Here is a 17,375-nt window from a genome sequence, read left to right on the forward strand (position 1 = left end):
GGTGTCACCCAGCCACTTTGCATGCGCTGTCCGCCCGCCCCCCCGCCCATATACCCCTTCCCCGCTCCGCCGCCGGGGCAGAGCCGCGGCCCGGCGGTGCCAGCAGCAGCAGCAGCAGCAGAAGCAGCAGCGGCCGCCCCTTTCTTCTTTTTTCCTCCTTCTCCTTCCCGTCCTTCTCCCCTCCTTCCCTCCTCGGCCCGCCTCCCTCCGGCGGCACCACCTCCGCCCGGCAGCGCAGCCCGCCCGGCCGCCCCTCCGCGCCCCTCCGCGCCCCGCTGCCCTCCCATGCGCGGCGCTGCGCCGGCCGCGGAGGCACAGGGGACGCCGCGGAGCCGCCGCCGCTGTAAGTCGGTGCCCGGCGACCTGTTGCGCGGCCGCGGAAGAGAGGCGGGAGGGCTCCGTACCGCTCCGCACCGCTCCGGGACGGGGGGATTGGGGTAGGGGGCTCCGCGGCCGCGCTGCGCCCCGGGCACGGCCCGTCCCCGGGATGCCGGTGATGGGCCGGTGTCGGGCACCGGGGGTCTCCGCCGTCCCCGGGGAGCCCTGCCGGGGGTCGCGGCACCGCCCGGCGGCGGTGGGGAAGGACCGTGAGCCGCGGGGCTGGCTGCGGAGCGGCTCCGCCTGCCCCCGAGCAGAAAGTTTTGCACGTGGTGGTGGCTCGGTAAAGGACAGCGCAAGGCGGCCGGGCTCCTCGCGCTGTTTCTGGGGAGGAAACCTGAAGTTTTGGTTTCAGAGGGGGAGTCGCTTGGGCATCGCGACCGGGTGAGCTGCGGGGAATCCGGAGCCGGGTTTCTTTGTCTGCGTGCGGTGAGCAGCGCTGCATTCCTTGCGGGAGCAGCGTGCTCTGCTTTCCGTCTCGCTGCAGGTCCCAGGAAGCCGCCAAGGTCCTCCTGGAGGAGCTGGGGCAGGATCAGGGTTCGGCTCTGCGGGGCTGGTGGCAGCGCTGCGGGGTTAGCGGCTGAAAGCAGGACCGGTTAAATCAATGGGACGTACAGCAGACCGCCTCCCCTCCAGCCGCTTCACTGATCCTGCACAAAATTCAACCAGCCCCAAGTAATTACAGGGTCGTAGTAAAATGACTCTGCACCGTGGCTGTGTCAGTAATTTGAAAATACCTATTTTCACACTTGATTTAGGCTGAGAGCTGCATGCTGCAGAGCTCCAAAGAAGTAGGGCAGGGAGTCTGTTGTTTAGCCTTAAAGTAGTGTTTACTACTGGGCTGCTGTGACAAGTAGCCTGTTGAAGTGTAATTATAAATCAAAGTCTTGGTTGAACCTCTGTTCCTAGATAAAATCTATATCTGTAATTTGCTGACCACTTCTTGTCTTTTACATACAAATATTATTATTTCTAAGGAAAAGTTGCCTGAAGGGAGTTGACTCATTTTATTCAAGATGAACATTTGCTCACTGACTGTAAATTACCTCCGCTGAAGAATTTGAGGCTTGCATAATTTCCAGCAGCAAATAGAGAAATCAGAGATGTCATTTATGCCGTCTAATATTCTAGTGAGATTCTGGACCAAGCTAATTGTTAGAACCTGCTAAAGGACGCGTACAGAAACACTGCTTGTCAGTAAATTGTGATAATTGCCTTTAAGGGTGTTTGACTAGTCCATGTGTGAGCTAATCTCAGCAACCACAGCGGAGGAAAGAGATGCGTATAGATATGTATCTTTGTTCTGTTTGGGGAAATATGTTAGCTTATCTTAAATGTGAATTGGCATACTTTGAATTCTTCTCAATAGATGACATTGTGATGATAAAAGCGATGTTACTGGCACAGTTAAAGACCAGGGTATGTGAAAGGGGCAAGTGGTTCATAAGACATGACATCGCTCGCTGAAAGACACAGTCTTCTGTTTTAGTGGGGTGAAATGCTGAATGCCTTTCTCAGGAGCAGTTTGAGAGCATATCTCGCTATTTTTTAAAAGTAGGGTTTGTTACTGTGGCTGTGGGTGGGCTTGGGAAACGCGCAGTGATCTGTTCCTCCCCTCTGCATACGGTCTGTAGCTCACTAGCTTCCAACGTGTGCTTAGCTGCAGGGTGGGTTTTTTAAGTTTGCATCTATTTTGTTGTGGTTGTGGGCTCATTCTGAGCGATCCTTCACAAGTGGTGCTTGCAGGAGTGCAGAGCCCCGTGAAAGACATGAACGCCTAGGTTTGCAGCCTTTGACGTGAACTTTACTAGCCCTGTTTCTGAGCCCTGTGTGCATGGTATAAGAAAGTTTTCGGTGTACTCTGAGTTCCTCCAGCATATAGGGGTACAGGAGGAGAATCGTGTTTCCTGGCATGCTGTAGAGATCGTGGCACGCTTAGGCTGTGGTGTCTACACAATCACTTAACTGGGAGAGAGAGGAAGGGGGCAGTGAGCATCTTCAGTCTTCAGATCCTGGCAACGCTATTGTCTCTGATCAGTAGGTGTTTAGCTCCCATTCTGCTCCCTGGCAAAGGAGACCTTGCAGGATTAGTTCCTCAGTGTGAGGAAAGCCAAACTGCAGAGATCTAGGAAATGCTGTGCATTGCATGGTGGTGGCATTTAAAAAGGTAAAGTCTGTGGAAGTTCTAAAAACTTGCAGGGGATTCTTTGCTGGTGAAGGGTTCCCCTTCCCATCTGTGTCTCCCCACAGTTTGTGTGCTAATGTTTCGAGCCATGACCCTTTCTGTAATCCTTCAGTTCCAGCAGGTTTCAACCTGAGAGGGTATGGTCAGTGTAATCTTTTTGGCTATAGATTAAGTGAGTAATTTTAGCCCAAGATTAGTGCTCAGGATCCTTGAATGGCATCTCAGTCTTTATTTGCCAGACTCTCTGCCAGTTAATACAATTGCATTAAAGATGATTTCATTTTTCTTTTAAAAGGATTTGTGCTGTGAGGTTGTGCCATCCTCCCTAAGTTGTTCTGTGCTGAGTGTTAATGCATTGCATAGGCTGGTCTAGGGAACATTGTTTTAAAACACCTTTCCAAACTTTTGCATGGTAGAGTGAGCCAGATACTCTGCCATGTGGCTCTGATGGGAAGTGTTCCTTGCAGTTTTGGAGGAGTTTGGATTGAGTACTGTTTACTGAGCTGTATTGCTTGCTCTTTTCAATCCCAGTTAAACTGCACCAGGGAAGTCGTTTTGCGGATTAAAGGAAATGGGTTATGGTAGTTTTGCAGTAAGGTGTCTCTTTGTTTCTTAATTGGTGTTGGCTTGAGGGTGGTTCATTTTTTTTCCCTGTGACTGAAGTGAAAGGTATATCAAAAACTTGCTGTTGTATCTGACAAATTGATTATTCTGTATATTATTTAGGGAGGAGGATGGTGCTGACTATGCTGCATCTAATCTGCATTTGTTGAAGAGTGTGTGTATATTCCATATGCATGAACAGGATATTCTGAAATAGAGTCTGTTGGCCAAATGAATCATCTATGGTGTTGATTTTGTTGAAGGTTCTGGTCATCTGAACCTAGAAAAACAAATGTATTTAGTAAAGTTTTTTGAGGGTTTTCAACCTCTTGTGTCATCTGTAAGTGTGAAATGCAGGAATAGAGTTGTACAGTACTGTACTGCTTAAACATCCTAAGGAATATGAAAATGTTTGAGTCTGTGAGAGAGGGAAGTGCATCCACGTTAAACACCTCCACAGGCAGCCCCGGGTCATGCTCTGACTTTGAGCACTGGGAGCTTCCCAGGTAGGCTCTCGCCCCATTCCTTATTTGAAAGTGCAGTAAAAGAGACTCTGAGCATAAGAATATCATAGTTATTAGGGAAGTCTGGTTTTCTTCTTTCTCCAAGCTTCCTCTGCAGAGAGAAGTGAGACAATTACAGTAGCAATCACAGCCATAGCTTGCACTGGGCTCCATATGCTTCATCTCTTATTTGCACTGTGGCTTTTTGGCCATTGTCTTTTTATGGTTGCCAGTATTCCTCCGTTTCCATGTACTCCTCTCTGTTTTGGCTCAACTCTTAATTAAATCTGGAATCTTGCTCCTTTAATCACACGTAAGCCTACATATCATGGCAGATAACAGGAATACTCATCTCCAGAGAGAGACTGAACAGCACTGTATTAGTGAGGAGTAGAACAGTATGGGGTATGCCTTGTGTTTTATGTCTCCTCCACACCTCAAAAGTAACCAGCAGCTGTCAATGGCTTGTGCTCTGAGTACCCGACTCTTAATCTTAAAGTAGCTCCATCACGGCGATGCCTCAGTGGCTTCAGCTGGCAATGAAAACACGTCTTTTTGCTGACTCTGGCCACATAAATGCTGTATCACTACAGCAGGCAGCTGCTGTCGGAGTTCAAGATGTAATCTCTGAAATACAATCATAATATATTTTTTTAAGGGTTTTGCAAGTTTAAACCTATGATCCTTGCTAGGTTTTCCTTTTAAGGTTACCCTTTTTCATTCTCTGCTCTTGCATATGGAATCGTTATACCGAAGCGAAGCTTCCTAATGGGATTAGTAGTTTTTTTGTTCCCCATACAGCTTTTGACATTCCTTAGGTATTCTGTCTGGTAGCTCTTCCTGCTATGATTCAGTACAGGAGAATGTTTCAAGCATGTGCATGTGTACATATGTAATGAATCAGCTGGTCTCGGCTGGGGAAGGGTGAGAAAATCAGTCCTGGTTCCTTTTCTTTCTCCTCCGACTTACATGCTTACACTATATTGCTATGAAAGTTGGAGATCAGGTTTCCCAAGATAAACCTGCTCTTGGGCAACAAATTTGGAGTATGTCATTTATGAAACTCATCTAACAAAAAATAAACACATGCCAAAGGTAGATGCAATTCTCTGACCACTCATCTATAAATTAGGGCTTTTTCCCATCTTATAGTAAATAATAGATACGCTTTTTGATTTTGAACAATGAAATTATTTGTCTCATTAATCGTATTAATTTTTTTGTTTGTTTGTTTGTAGGTGTAGAAGAAAATGTCAGTCAGCATGCATGAAAATCGCAAATCTAGGGCCAGTACTGGCTCCATAAACATATACTTATTCCACAAGTCATCCTATGCTGATAGTGTCCTTACTCACCTGAACCTTCTGCGTCAACAGCGTCTCTTTACAGATGTACTTCTCCATGCTGGAAACAGGTCATTCCCCTGCCACAGAGCCGTTCTGGCCGCTTGCAGCCGCTATTTTGAAGCAATGTTCAGTGGGGGGCTGAAAGAGAGCCAGGACAGTGAAGTCAACTTCCATAACTCCATTCACCCAGAAGTCCTGGAGCTGCTTCTGGACTATGCGTATTCCTCCAGGGTTATCATCAACGAGGAGAACGCGGAGTCGCTGCTGGAGGCCGGTGACATGCTGGAGTTCCAGGACATTAGGGATGCTTGTGCAGAGTTTCTGGAGAAAAACCTACATCCCACCAACTGTCTCGGCATGCTGCTGCTGTCGGATGCTCACCAGTGCACCAAGCTTTATGAACTGTCTTGGAGGATGTGCCTTAGCAACTTCCAGAGTATTAGTAAAAGCGAAGACTTCCTCCAGCTGCCCAAAGACATGGTAGTGCAGCTCCTTTCCAGTGAAGAATTAGAAACAGAAGATGAAAGGCTGGTATATGAATCAGCTATCAACTGGGTCAACTACGACCTGAGTAAGCGTCACTGCTATCTGCCCGAGCTCTTGCAGACGGTGAGGCTGGCCCTCTTGCCAGCCATATACCTCATGGAGAATGTGGCAATGGAAGAACTTATCACCAAGCAAAGGAAAAGCAAAGAGATAGTAGAAGAGTCGATACGATGCAAGTTAAAGATCTTGCAGAATGACGGAGTAGTCACTAGTCTATGTGCCAGGCCCCGTAAAACTGGCCATTCGCTTTTTCTTTTGGGTGGCCAAACCTTTATGTGTGACAAGCTGTACCTGGTGGACCAAAAGGCAAAGGAGATCATTCCGAAGGCCGACATACCGAGTCCGCGGAAAGAGTTCAGCGCTTGTGCCATAGGCTGCAAAGTGTATATCACTGGGGGACGGGGATCAGAAAATGGAGTCTCCAAAGATGTGTGGGTGTATGACACTCTTCACGAGGAGTGGTCGAAGGCTGCTCCCATGCTGGTAGCTCGGTTTGGGCATGGCTCTGCCGAGCTGAAGCACTGCTTGTATGTCGTAGGAGGACACACCGCAGCAACGGGTTGCCTTCCAGCTTCCCCTTCAGTATCCTTAAAGCAAGTCGAACAATATGACCCTGTCACCAACAAATGGACCATGGTTGCCCCGCTGCGAGAGGGAGTGAGCAACGCAGCTGTAGTCAGTGCGAAGCTTAAGCTGTTTGCTTTCGGAGGTACCAGTGTTAGCCACGACAAGCTGCCCAAGGTTCAGTGCTATGATCAGTGTGAAAACAGATGGACAGTACCAGCCACCTGCCCCCAGCCCTGGCGCTACACAGCTGCAGCTGTTCTGGGTAACCAGATTTTTATTATGGGTGGAGATACCGAATTCTCTGCGTGCTCCGCTTACAAATTCAACAGCGAGACGTACCAGTGGACTAAGGTGGGAGATGTGACAGCCAAGCGAATGAGCTGCCATGCAGTGGCATCTGGAAACAAGCTGTACGTTGTTGGAGGCTACTTCGGCATTCAGCGATGCAAAACGTTGGACTGCTACGATCCCACGTTAGACGTATGGAACAGCATAACAACCGTGCCCTATTCGCTAATTCCCACGGCGTTTGTCAGCACGTGGAAGCACCTCCCCTCATAATTGTGTGTGTGTTGCAATTAGAAATTATCAGGTAAGAAACAGCACCTTTAAATTCCACAGTAATAATGTTTTTCACAAAGCTTTTCAGCCGCAGCTCTGGGGAGGGTGAGTATATGCAATCCACGGGCGCAGCCGGAGCGATGAGGCACATACGTTCACGGGCTGCTGTAAGCCAGACACTGAGGCTGTGACAAAGCCAGGTGCTGCAAGTAGTTTGCTACATTCTCTGCATCCACTGCTCTTTATGGAGCCTTTTGCTGCATGATTTAGATGTCGAAAAATGTTATTTTTGCTAGATCCTGTGCTAGTGGGGAAATGCAGAGAATCTTTTGAACCCTGAATCCCGCTCTGCATTTAAATACCAAATGCATGCTAAGCAAGGGTTCCGTGCTATTTTCCTGACTGCACAAGCCAGGTCGCTGTATATCCAGTAGCAGGGATTGTAAATCCTGATCTGAAGCATGATAGTGAATTCACTTGCATTTCCAGGCAAGCAGCGTGCTTTCCCCTTTGGGGAAACTTGCTGACTTACATCCATGAAAGGTGTTTTACGAGCACTTCAGGCCTGGATTTCTGTCTCACCTAGACAGCAAGGTCGCACCTGCCTGGACTAAGGTTGAATTTGGCCCACTGATACACTTTAAAGTACATATTTTTCAAAATATTTATGGACATATATGTTGGACTAGATGTAGTGTCAGGAAGACATATAATTAATATTGCTGGCTGAAATAATTACCAGTCTATAGCACACACTGTTCCAAAACAATTTAATTATACATAATGGGCCAAGCTCTTACCAGATGCAAGTTCAGCATTGTGCCTTCTCACAAGTTAAGTCTCTATTTGGCCTCGCTTTTTTGGTTCTTGTAAATTTCTGATTTTTAGGAGGAAGGGAGAAAATATTCATTAAATAAATAAATAAATCTGGGTACCTACACATATTGCCAACATCTTTCAAAACTTTTTCTCGTTGTAGACTGCTACCTGTTTCAACTATTTCCCGCTTTTCCTAATTTTTATCCTTCCAAGTGTTGCATCACATAAAATTATGTTACTGACATTTTCCAGAACTGTTAGTCCATGTATTTTGCAACAGATCTGGCAGACTCCTGCTAGTGTTGATGTATTGCTTTTCTCCCCCCGAGAGACTTCAGGACAGAATCGCAGTTACCACCAGCCAACCAAAGAAGCGTAGTGGCGTTCTTAATCCTAAATAATCTGTGTGCCCTGTGAGTGGTAACTTGGTTTTGGATTTGAACTGTGTGCAATGGGACCATGAAGGCAGGCTGGTTAGAATGTACAAGACAAATAAATGCAGCTGAAATAATTACATGAGTTTTGCATTTGCATCTAAGTTACCTAGAGGTGCAAATGAAATAGGTTCTCCAGAAATTAGGAAGAACAGCTCATGTTTAGAGACTCCCTGGGTTCAGACCACGGTGGTGTGTTTTTTTTTTTTTTTTTCCTGTTAAGTTTTGCAGCTGGAGACTTTTGCCCAAGTCTTGCAATAAATGTCAAGCCCAAATGTCTTTGAAGCAGTGTAGATAAAAGAATACACTCAGGAATTTAATGGTAGCTGTGAAGTCCCTTTCACTCTGTAATATTCCAGGTAAACTGAGGATTTGCCTTGCAGTTGTCTTTCAGCTGACTGGGAGCTTTGAGTAGAGAATACAGGCCTGCGAAGCAGCAGGTCAGCACAGAAATCTCATGTGAAATTGGGCTGTTTTATCTCCTTTGTTTTTCCCAGACCTAGTCTTGAGAAGGCAGGGCAAACCATTGAGGCTCACCACATCCGAGGTGCTGGGGTAACCGCACCGCCTGACGGAGAGCAGGCAGAAGGCTTGATTTCTGTGCAGTGGCTTCCCCGCTACCTGGGAACAACATCCTTGGTCAATTCCTACTACTACTCACTTCCAGCAGTTCTCAGTGTTATCAGAACAGTAGTATTGTATGCCCGGACTCACGTCTGTGCCAAGAAAAATATTGACTTATTCTTCAGAGACTGACTTAATTGTTCTAACATTTACAGTGCATGAGATGGCGTGTTTTATTTTGAAAGCACGTCCTCAGAATATAGCGGTGCAAAAAGCTTTCATTTGCTTTGCAATATCTTGTTAAAAGCCATTACTTTAGCTTCACTAACGCACAAGATAACTGAATGAATGCAACTGCAGACTGAAATCTCTCCAATTCTGTGTGCTCATCCAGCAAGTAGTTTTTTTCTTTTTTTTTTTTTTCCTCCACTGACTCCTGCTGCTTTGTCAGTGGGTGGGAGGGACAAAAAGGAAATTACTTCTGATTACCCTCTGTTTTCATGGTGCTGTGTGGCCCCAGTCTGACAGCTTTTAGGAAGACTTTAGTCTGCTTTGTCCCTTTCCTCAAACTTGGGGCTTTTGAGTAGGTTGGGGATATTTTTTCTTTGTTTCTGAATCATTTTATATATATATATATATATATATATATATATATATATATATATGTATGTATAAAGTTCATCCCATAACAGGAAAGGTTGTTTTAGCTTCAGTGTTTGTGTGTGTGTTTCAATGGGAAGAATGACATGTTACCTTGAAGAAAGTCTAGAAAGCACTAATCAACACTAAATGCAGAGACTTTTTTCTTTTTTTTTTTTTTGATGTAATAAAGATAGTTTGTTTCAAGCCCCAAACTGCAAAAAGGCATGATTCTTGGGGTTGTTACATGGGCTGCTATGTTTCCTGTAAGTGTTCCCTTTTGTGCCTTAAACATAACAGCTTGAGAGATTTGGTATGTTGAAATGAGCTGTGAGTTCACTGGGGCTTCTTTGCATTGTAGCGATGGAGGATTTGACTCTGAAAATGCTAGCAGTGCTGTCAGAAATGACTGTTAACGAGCTGATGATGGTTTGGAAGCTGGCATTTTAATATGGCTTCAAAGTGAAAAAGGAAAGCACAATCTCAGCATCCAAAGGCTGAATTTTTCATTGAACAATCAATTTTTATAAAAGACTCCAGGATAGAATTATTGATGCATGGTGCGTTGCTGTGTGAAAAGAGATGAAGCAGATTTCTGCTGTAATGAATAGCAGAATTGTTTTAAGTAGGGGGATTAATATGACCCTTTCTATACAGTGAATAAATTCAATTCAGAGTTCTTCATGGTAAAAAGGAGGCATTGGGGTGAGACACCTTCACCTCTCCTTCTGCTTTATTCCAGCCAGGTTTGCTGTGGCCCAGTGACAGAAAAGCTTTGTGTGCAGCTGAGCTTCTGTAGAAGAGAAATGCACAAGCTTATTTCACTTAAAACAAATCCACAGACCCTGGACGCTGAAGTGTTAATCCTGGGGTAACATGGAAATGTTAAAGTATGCAGGACGCAGAGCCCATCGTGTGAAGCAGCATTAGGCCAGTTTGATTTAGCTTTCCAATGGCTGGATTTATAGCCAAAAAATTAACTGACCCCTTTCTGGGGGTCAGTGGGATGGTTTGCTAAGTAGGTCTAATAAGGCAGAATCTGACCCTAAATAATTGTGTCATGGCTGGTTTATTTATCAGTAGTTGGCTATTACACATGAACACTAAGGTGGCAGGGGGCGGGGAAGCCCATCAACTGGATTGTGTCCTAAGCCTAGCTTTTAGATTTTCTTTGACATCTAACAAAAACCTTATGGTACATTGTCTCAGCAAAACCTTTTAAGCCTCCTCTCAATCTCTCTCTCTCTTTGTCCCCATGCTTTTAGTTTACTCCATTATTTGGAGAAGAGAATTGGAACCTCAGATCTGGAGAAATGGTTTTAATGAAGAAGAATCGTTCAGCGCCTCTTGCATTTGAAGAAAATCATCTGCACCTTGTAAATTACCTAACCTAGACATGAAGGAATGGGAGGAAAAAACTGTCTTCAGTGCTTCAGCACGTGGTTTAAGTATGAATGAATGAACCTCTGATCTGGTCCTTGTGCTAGTAATTGTGGATTAATGCCACTATTAATCAGTCCTTCAAAAGAGACAGGACTTCTCTGAGCTGTGCAGTACACAACTCTTGATTTCCATGGACTCCGCTGTTTGTACGTGAAATTTGAAATGGTTGTCACCTCCCTTTGTGATGGCTTGAAGTGCCGGCTCCAGCTGCAGGGGAAGCAGGCCAGGTCTGAAGCAGTGCGATGCCGCTGTGGGTGAAGAGACAGCGGTATGGCTGGAGAACTCCGCTTGCTGGAGTGTGCTGGTCTGTGGGCAGCGCCTACAGCATCTCCTGGACCCCATGCTGCAACGTGCAGCGAGCGACCTCCCACTAGATAAGGAAGAACACAGTGGTGAAATGTTCTTGCAACAGTGGCGAACAAAAGTGACATCCCCCAAATGCTCATTGTTCCCTTTCCTCCCTGTATTTATAAGTAATTCAGACTGTCCCATTCCTGTTATGTTACTTGTTGTAGATATAGTTATTTATTGTTCTGTGCTTGCATGCTGAAACAATGCCTGCAATTGTCTTCATGTTAAGGGCTTGTGTGAATTGTCGTATGTTTTGCACATTTTGTGATCGCTGACTTGCTCTGCTGCACAAAGAAAGAAAACTGCTGGGTAATGGTTGGAGGTGGGAGGGAGGGAGGGAGGGAGAGGTGGCTTCCTGATCGGAAATGGAAGGATTACAAGGCAGGATCTTAAATTACACCCATACTAAAGGAAGAAGCCATGGAGGTCACTTTCTCAGGCCACCAGCTCCCCAGGTTGCTTGCGGTGTGTCTTGTAGATGGTGTCCTTGCTACGTGCCGTTTGCTGGTCATGCCTTTCAATTTCTAATCTGGAAATAGCCAAAATCACTTGCAGCTCTCTCTTTGTGCAGCTACCTGATTGCAACGCAAATACTGTGGAATAGCTTCTGGATACCAAGCCCAGGTGAATTTGTTGTCCAAAGTTATTTATTTATTTATTGGATTAGCAAAGGGGATACTTTCAATATTAGCCACATCAACCTGAGTAAGTGGAGTGTGGCTGATTCAAGAATAAAAGCAAAAAACCTCAAGATGTCTTAGTGATGAAGTCTTTTTTTTTTTTTTAAATAAAAAAATAAGGAAAAAAGAGCAGCAATTTTGCACTGACCAGATTGCCTCATCAACTTGGATTTCAGATGATCATCTGAGTGGGCAGGTGTGAAAGACCCAAGTGCTTTAGCAAAACTCTCATGGGGATAGAAAATGAATTTCAAAACTCATAGTCTTAAAAACAACCCTCAGACTCTTCTGCCTTTTATTTTCCATAGTCAGGTATGTATGTAAACACTTGGTTGCTCAGGAGCATCAGGTACAGTCCTGAGAAACTAAACTTTTACCTTTAAATATATTTTTTTTCTGTCTGCTCTTGAGATAGACACAAACCTACTCTTTTCCTTCTGGACTTCAGAAGCTTATTTTTCACAGGTGCTTTCTTTGCCAGATTCTGTTATGAAGCATGTATTGTACCGTGTTTTTTTCTAAATGTTTCTGGAGCCCAACTTAACTGGCACATTCAGTAACATGGTTGGTGTGTGCTGCATTATAAGTAAACAGCTGCATGCGTGCATGCAAAACAAAAATAGTCACATTGGTGATGCTTGCCTTTCTCTGTGTGACAGTGATGTAGCTGTAGTTGTGAAAGCTTTGTCATCTGAAAGTAGTTACACTGGTCACTGGAAGTTTCTCTGTGCTGCCTTAAGTTTGACTTGGTGTTTGGAGTAGACCCTTACATTTCAGAAATAGAGTACTTGGAGTTCTGTGAATACTGAGACAATATAAATTAGCAAAGGCATTAGCAGCTTTTTTTTTTTTTTTTTTTTAAGGGTGAGGCCCAGCTAGATGCAAACAGTTATAGTTCCTCTGGTTAAATTGGTTTGTTGAAATGATAGAATAAAAAAGCGTGTAAACCCACAACCTCCCTCTGCCCATCATTGGTTCCTTTCTCCTAGCTGGCTTTCAAGCAATAGGAAAACATCTTAGGTAGGATAGATCTTCCCTCTGTATCCCTTAGCTTGCACAGGTTGCCCTGCTGAAGGCTTGAACTGCTGGTGCCTCGCATCTTGTGGGTTGCTCCTGCGAGTGCAAAGTGAGCTATCACATCAGACATCCCGTGTTTTGCATGTCCTCTCCCCGGGTGCTAGTGACTACATGAGGTACAAGGAAGTGAAGAACCAGGTCCCCCAGGGCCCCCTTCCTTGAATAAGGGCGTACAGGTTCAAGACCTGTTTTTCCCCGTCAAACTGATTAGAGTACAGACGTGGAGCTGCCCTGCACCTCTCTGCTTAGCTTGTAGCACAGATGCTCCGCGGCACCGTGCAGCTTCCGAAAGCAGGATGAGTTTTCTGCAGCTGTTTCCAAAGTTGTGGTCTGCTTTCAAGCCCTCGATACTAATTCCTGTGTGTAGGCTGAAGGAAGCTGGAGCCAGGGTGGGCCTCTGGCTCTGCAGGGAATAAATACGCTGGGCTCTTGCTCTGAACTGGTGTGGGAATCCTGGCTGGCTGCTGGACCGTTCCCGTCCTGCTGAACACCCCGCGCTTTGAAGCGAGTGCAGTTCACAGCGGAGTGCACACAAAAACCTTGGCATAAGACGAGAAGGTTCCTCTTATTTTGCAGGCTGGTTGCTGTAGAAACATGTAACAAAGGACAGCCTTCCTCTTCTGGTATAATTGTGCAGCCCCTTTTCTCTAGGTCTGACACCTGTCTGAATAAGAGTGATTAGAGCAGAATAATGTTCCCTTTCCTGGCTATTGAAGATGTGGTTCATGTACTAAAAGAAAACTGTACAAGTGAAGAAGTAAAATGTTTATGTTGTGTCTTTTTGTTTGCTACTATGTCTTAAGGTTTTGTAAAACTTGCATTTTTTTTTTTCACAATGTGAAACTGAAGGTCAATAAATTATTTGAGATTTTCTCTCCATGGAAGTATGATTCTATGACTTGTTTAAAGTGTTGTCTCTTCCCCCTTCCCCTCACGCCCCCCTTTCCTCTCCATCCCCCAATGTTTTGAATCCATTATAATGTTCTTTTCATGTCCTCTTAATAAAAGGACGTCAACAACATGCAGTTTACTGCTTTGGTTTAAGCTTCTGCTTCAGTTGCATTTCCCCTCCCTTTGTTCTGTGCTGCTGCTGTTACTATGATCTGTATCTCAAAGTTCAGCAGCTAAACCTCCGAGAGCCTCAAAACATTTAAGAACAGGAAATGCAAGTTTGCTGGTGCTTGCTGTACAGTTCGGCTAGTGCTTGATATGACTTGGAAGCAGTATTAAGGATCTCGAATCCTTCGTAATTATTTGCCAGGAAAAAAAATATGCTGGCTGTGTATAAAACATTCCAGTTGTTATATATAATATACACACAGAACCAAAGTCTTTGATCTATTAAGCTCATTTACATGTTTTTTATATATATATATATTTATGCTATTGATCTTCTATGTTGGCTTGGCACCTCTCTGGCCATAAGATGTCCCTTACCTTTGTCCAGATCTAAAATAACATTTTACTGTAATAACGTACCCTGGAAGTTCAGTTCCTCAGGTCTGCTAACTACCGGCCTGCTTTCCTGCCTAGAAGAGGGTTTTTCTCCAGTACATTGCTTTGGTGTGAAGGGGCAAGACCTTTCTTACCCGCTTGTTTACCTCCCCCCCCCGTCCCCCCCCCCGTCCCCCCCCCCCCCCCGCTACCTGCTCTCCAGTTCCTTTCCTTCTACAGCCCTAAAGAAGGAAAAAGAAAAGGAGGCCTCCACAGGCCACAGCGCAGAGCAAAGAAGACACTGGTGCTTCAGTTGCTGTCATCAGCCTGTATGGCCTGGATTCTGGCCCTGAAAGTAAACTTGCTGTGCTTATTCAGCATATGTAAAGAAAGGTAAAGAAGTAGCAGGAAGTATAGCTTTCTGCAGGAATTAACTTTTCTGAAATCTTCTAATTTTATTTATATCAAAATTCCTGTAGCTACCCCCTGAAAGTCACAGAATTCTTCAGGGTGTTTTTCATCACCAAAAAGTCAGGATCACAATACTAAGTGGCTTACAAGGCCTAGGCACTGCTCACTTTCCCTGTGTTTGAGGTATCCACAATCAGTCTTGGCTGGGGGAGTGGATGCTTGCCTTAGGGAATCTTGAGATACGAAGGGTATTGGAAGAAATCAGCCATCTCACGGAATAGGGAAAAGTTACATTGATTACTGTGTTCATTGGAAGCTCTTTGCTGGACAATAAACTGTGCATTTTTTGGATTTACATTTTGCCAGGGTCTGGGCTAAGCAGCCTTGGGCATGAACAGACTGATGTGCCCTGACTCGCTGGTGTCATTTTAGGGTGTGTGGGTCCTTACTGGGGAGCTTTCATACCACCGTGGTTTCAAACTCCCTTTGCTTGGTTCTGAATGGAGAAGACTCACACTGGACATCCAATACATATGGTGAGAATTTGAAACAGATAATTTGCATTTAAATTTGAAATATAGCTGATAATCTGGAAACTAGACACCTGCAGGGCATCAGCACCTGCAGGGCATGATGAGTACAGACAATAAAAGTCTTGAGTGAGCAGCAAGGTATCAATCTACCAGCACTGCACAAGGCTCCATCAGGCATACCTGGATGGTCAGCCCTGACCTGGACAAGCCCCAAAGGCCCTGTCTGTGCTGGCTGTGCCTGGCATCAGTCTCTGGCCCGGGGCTGGCTGGTGTGCAGCAGCCCACAGCTCTTCCAGCAGCCCCTCATGCTGGCAGTGGCTCAGGTGGCTGCTGGAGCGCTCTGGCTCCCGAAATCTACTCAGAAAGCTCAGGAGTGCAAGTTTGCATGGGCCAGAAACATGCTGGGGGTCATTCAAGCGCTTAGCAGGCAGGTGATGGTGTTCCAGTGCCTGGGAATGTTCCTAAGCATGGTTGAATACATTGCCGCAGTCATGGCCAGCGCATCCGGGTGGCATCATGTTAAGGGAAAAACGGGTCCAGGAGAGGTGGAGACATGCTGCTCCTCCAAATGTTGTGTCATCAGAAGTGCCAGGAGGAGAGAGCACAGCCACCCGTGAGTGTGTGAAGAACAGTTTGTGCTCCTGAAGGCAGGAGATGGGAGTACCCTGCGGGCTTTGTAGCACCAGGCACAGTGTCTTCTCATTCTGATTTCCAAAAATGAAAATGGAGTGAAAACTTGTCACAAAGAGACACCTTAAGTGTCCAAGCAAGAACATATATCCGCGTCCTTATCCTCAACTAGCAAATACCAAATGAGACAAAGTTAAGGCTCTTTGCTTTAATGGACCACCAATGCCTAGCTCTACTGGCACAGCTTTCATTTCTGCCCTTACACCTCTAAGAGGCAGTGACCTGTGATGATAAGCTGGCCTATCATGAGCGTGTATATGTGCATGAACCATACAGGAAGACGCATAAATATCATAGAGAAATGTACAGTTTATTCAAATCCTTACATTTGTACATAGGCATGGCATGAAACAAAATACAAGCTCCCTCAGTGGATAACATATGCACATACACAACAGGACCATCTGCCCTGTGTGTGCCTTTAATAATGGCCCATGAATTTTGAAGTATTCGTACGTGTTAGAAACTGTGCATTTGAATATGAGAATCACCCTTAAGACTGAAAAAGTGCATAAGGCAATGACTGAGAATTAAAATGTGTGATTAAATAAACTACAAATCTCTTTTATAATCATTTTTAGGCTATGCTTCTGGCCAAGCAGTCCTCTGACAGTCTCAGAAAACCAAATTAGACAATGCGTCCTTTTTTGTGTGTGTCCATCCAGTTACCCTGGAAACCATCATCTTTATCTCTGAAGCGATGGGGAGCGGTGAAGGAGGCAAAGCCATAGGAATTTCTGCCAGGACCCCTCCTAATCCTACTCTTACGTTATCAGACATTTAGTAAAATACTTCATGCTTGTGTAGATGAAATGAAGTTCATTTGACATTTTGTAATTGCTGTGCCAAATTTTTCAGTCACATCCCATGCTCTGATCCAGAGGCAAAGTTTATGGTTGGTTGTGCTATTCAATTGCAACTGAACATTTATATAAGCCAGGGTCACAAATACAAACTAATACTTTACATATCTGCAGATATTTCAGATATTTCACAGCATTTCAGGCTGCTGTATAAGACCGGCTGTGGCAACCTGCATTTGTATTCATGTTGATAATCAACTGGCTTGTGAAGCATTTAAATTATTTACAGGGATGTTGTCTCCCAGGGCTAACAGAAATAGAGGGGGCTTGCCACAAGGTAAAGATAAGTGGTCTGGTGTTTTAGATAGTGGTCTCCTGTAAGGAACAATAGCTCTTCCAGGAAGAAGGTTACTGTTTAGCTAAAGAGAGCTGTTAGAAAGCAGACATGTTTAGAGCACTGTCAGCAGCAGTTGAATCAAGGTGTTATCCTGCTCTGCAGTGTTGAGAGGTACTGAGCAAAAGAAAGAAATACGTAGGTCTGACTTTAAAAAGCATTACATTTTCCTTTCAGATCCCAAAGTAGAACCGCCTTGCCTCACAAGTACTTTAAAGAGTAGTTCAAAGCCTGGCAATCACTGCAAAAGGCCTCATGCAGTACAGATTTTCTTCTGGGGCAAACTGCTGGCTGGGACAGCCTGGCTTGGCCTGTGGAAAGTGGCAGAATAAGCAAAAGTTAGTGAATGGGCTGGAAAATGTGTGCCTGTGCAGGCAGAATATTGTCAAGGTGTTCATTTCCACACCAGCTTAG

The 17,375-nt window shown here is 45.2% G+C and overlaps 1 protein-coding gene across 5 annotated transcripts; it reads left to right on the top strand.

Annotated features, from left to right (window-relative positions):
- Window positions 1-68: 68 nt before the first annotated feature.
- ENC1 (ectodermal-neural cortex 1) lies at window positions 69-13,574 on the top strand. Of its 5 annotated transcripts, none has more exons than XM_080574801.1 (3): window positions 69-343; window positions 4,908-6,720; window positions 10,411-13,574. In XM_080574801.1, exon 2 carries the CDS (start codon window positions 4,920-4,922, stop codon window positions 6,687-6,689), a length of 1,770 nt encoding a protein of 589 aa, XP_080430927.1. In that variant the 5' UTR covers window positions 69-343; window positions 4,908-4,919; the 3' UTR covers window positions 6,690-6,720; window positions 10,411-13,574. The 5 variants fall into 5 exon arrangements, with proteins under 5 accessions (XP_080430927.1, XP_080430928.1, XP_080430930.1 ...); XM_080574802.1 differs by lacking the exon at window positions 69-343 and adding an exon at window positions 446-762; XM_080574804.1 differs by lacking the exon at window positions 69-343 and adding an exon at window positions 782-1,100.
- Window positions 13,575-17,375: the final 3,801 nt, after the last annotated feature.

The sequence above is a fragment of the Anser brachyrhynchus genome, assembly GCF_964034855.1.
Source record: "Anser brachyrhynchus genome assembly, chromosome: Z".
Lineage (NCBI taxonomy): Eukaryota > Metazoa > Chordata > Aves > Anseriformes > Anatidae > Anser > Anser brachyrhynchus.

What these genes read in the sequence shown, in the direction of transcription:
- ENC1 (XM_080574801.1), top strand. Translation starts at nt 4,920, where the DNA reads ATGTCAGTCAGCATGCATGAAAATCGCAAATCTAGGGCCAGTACTGGC.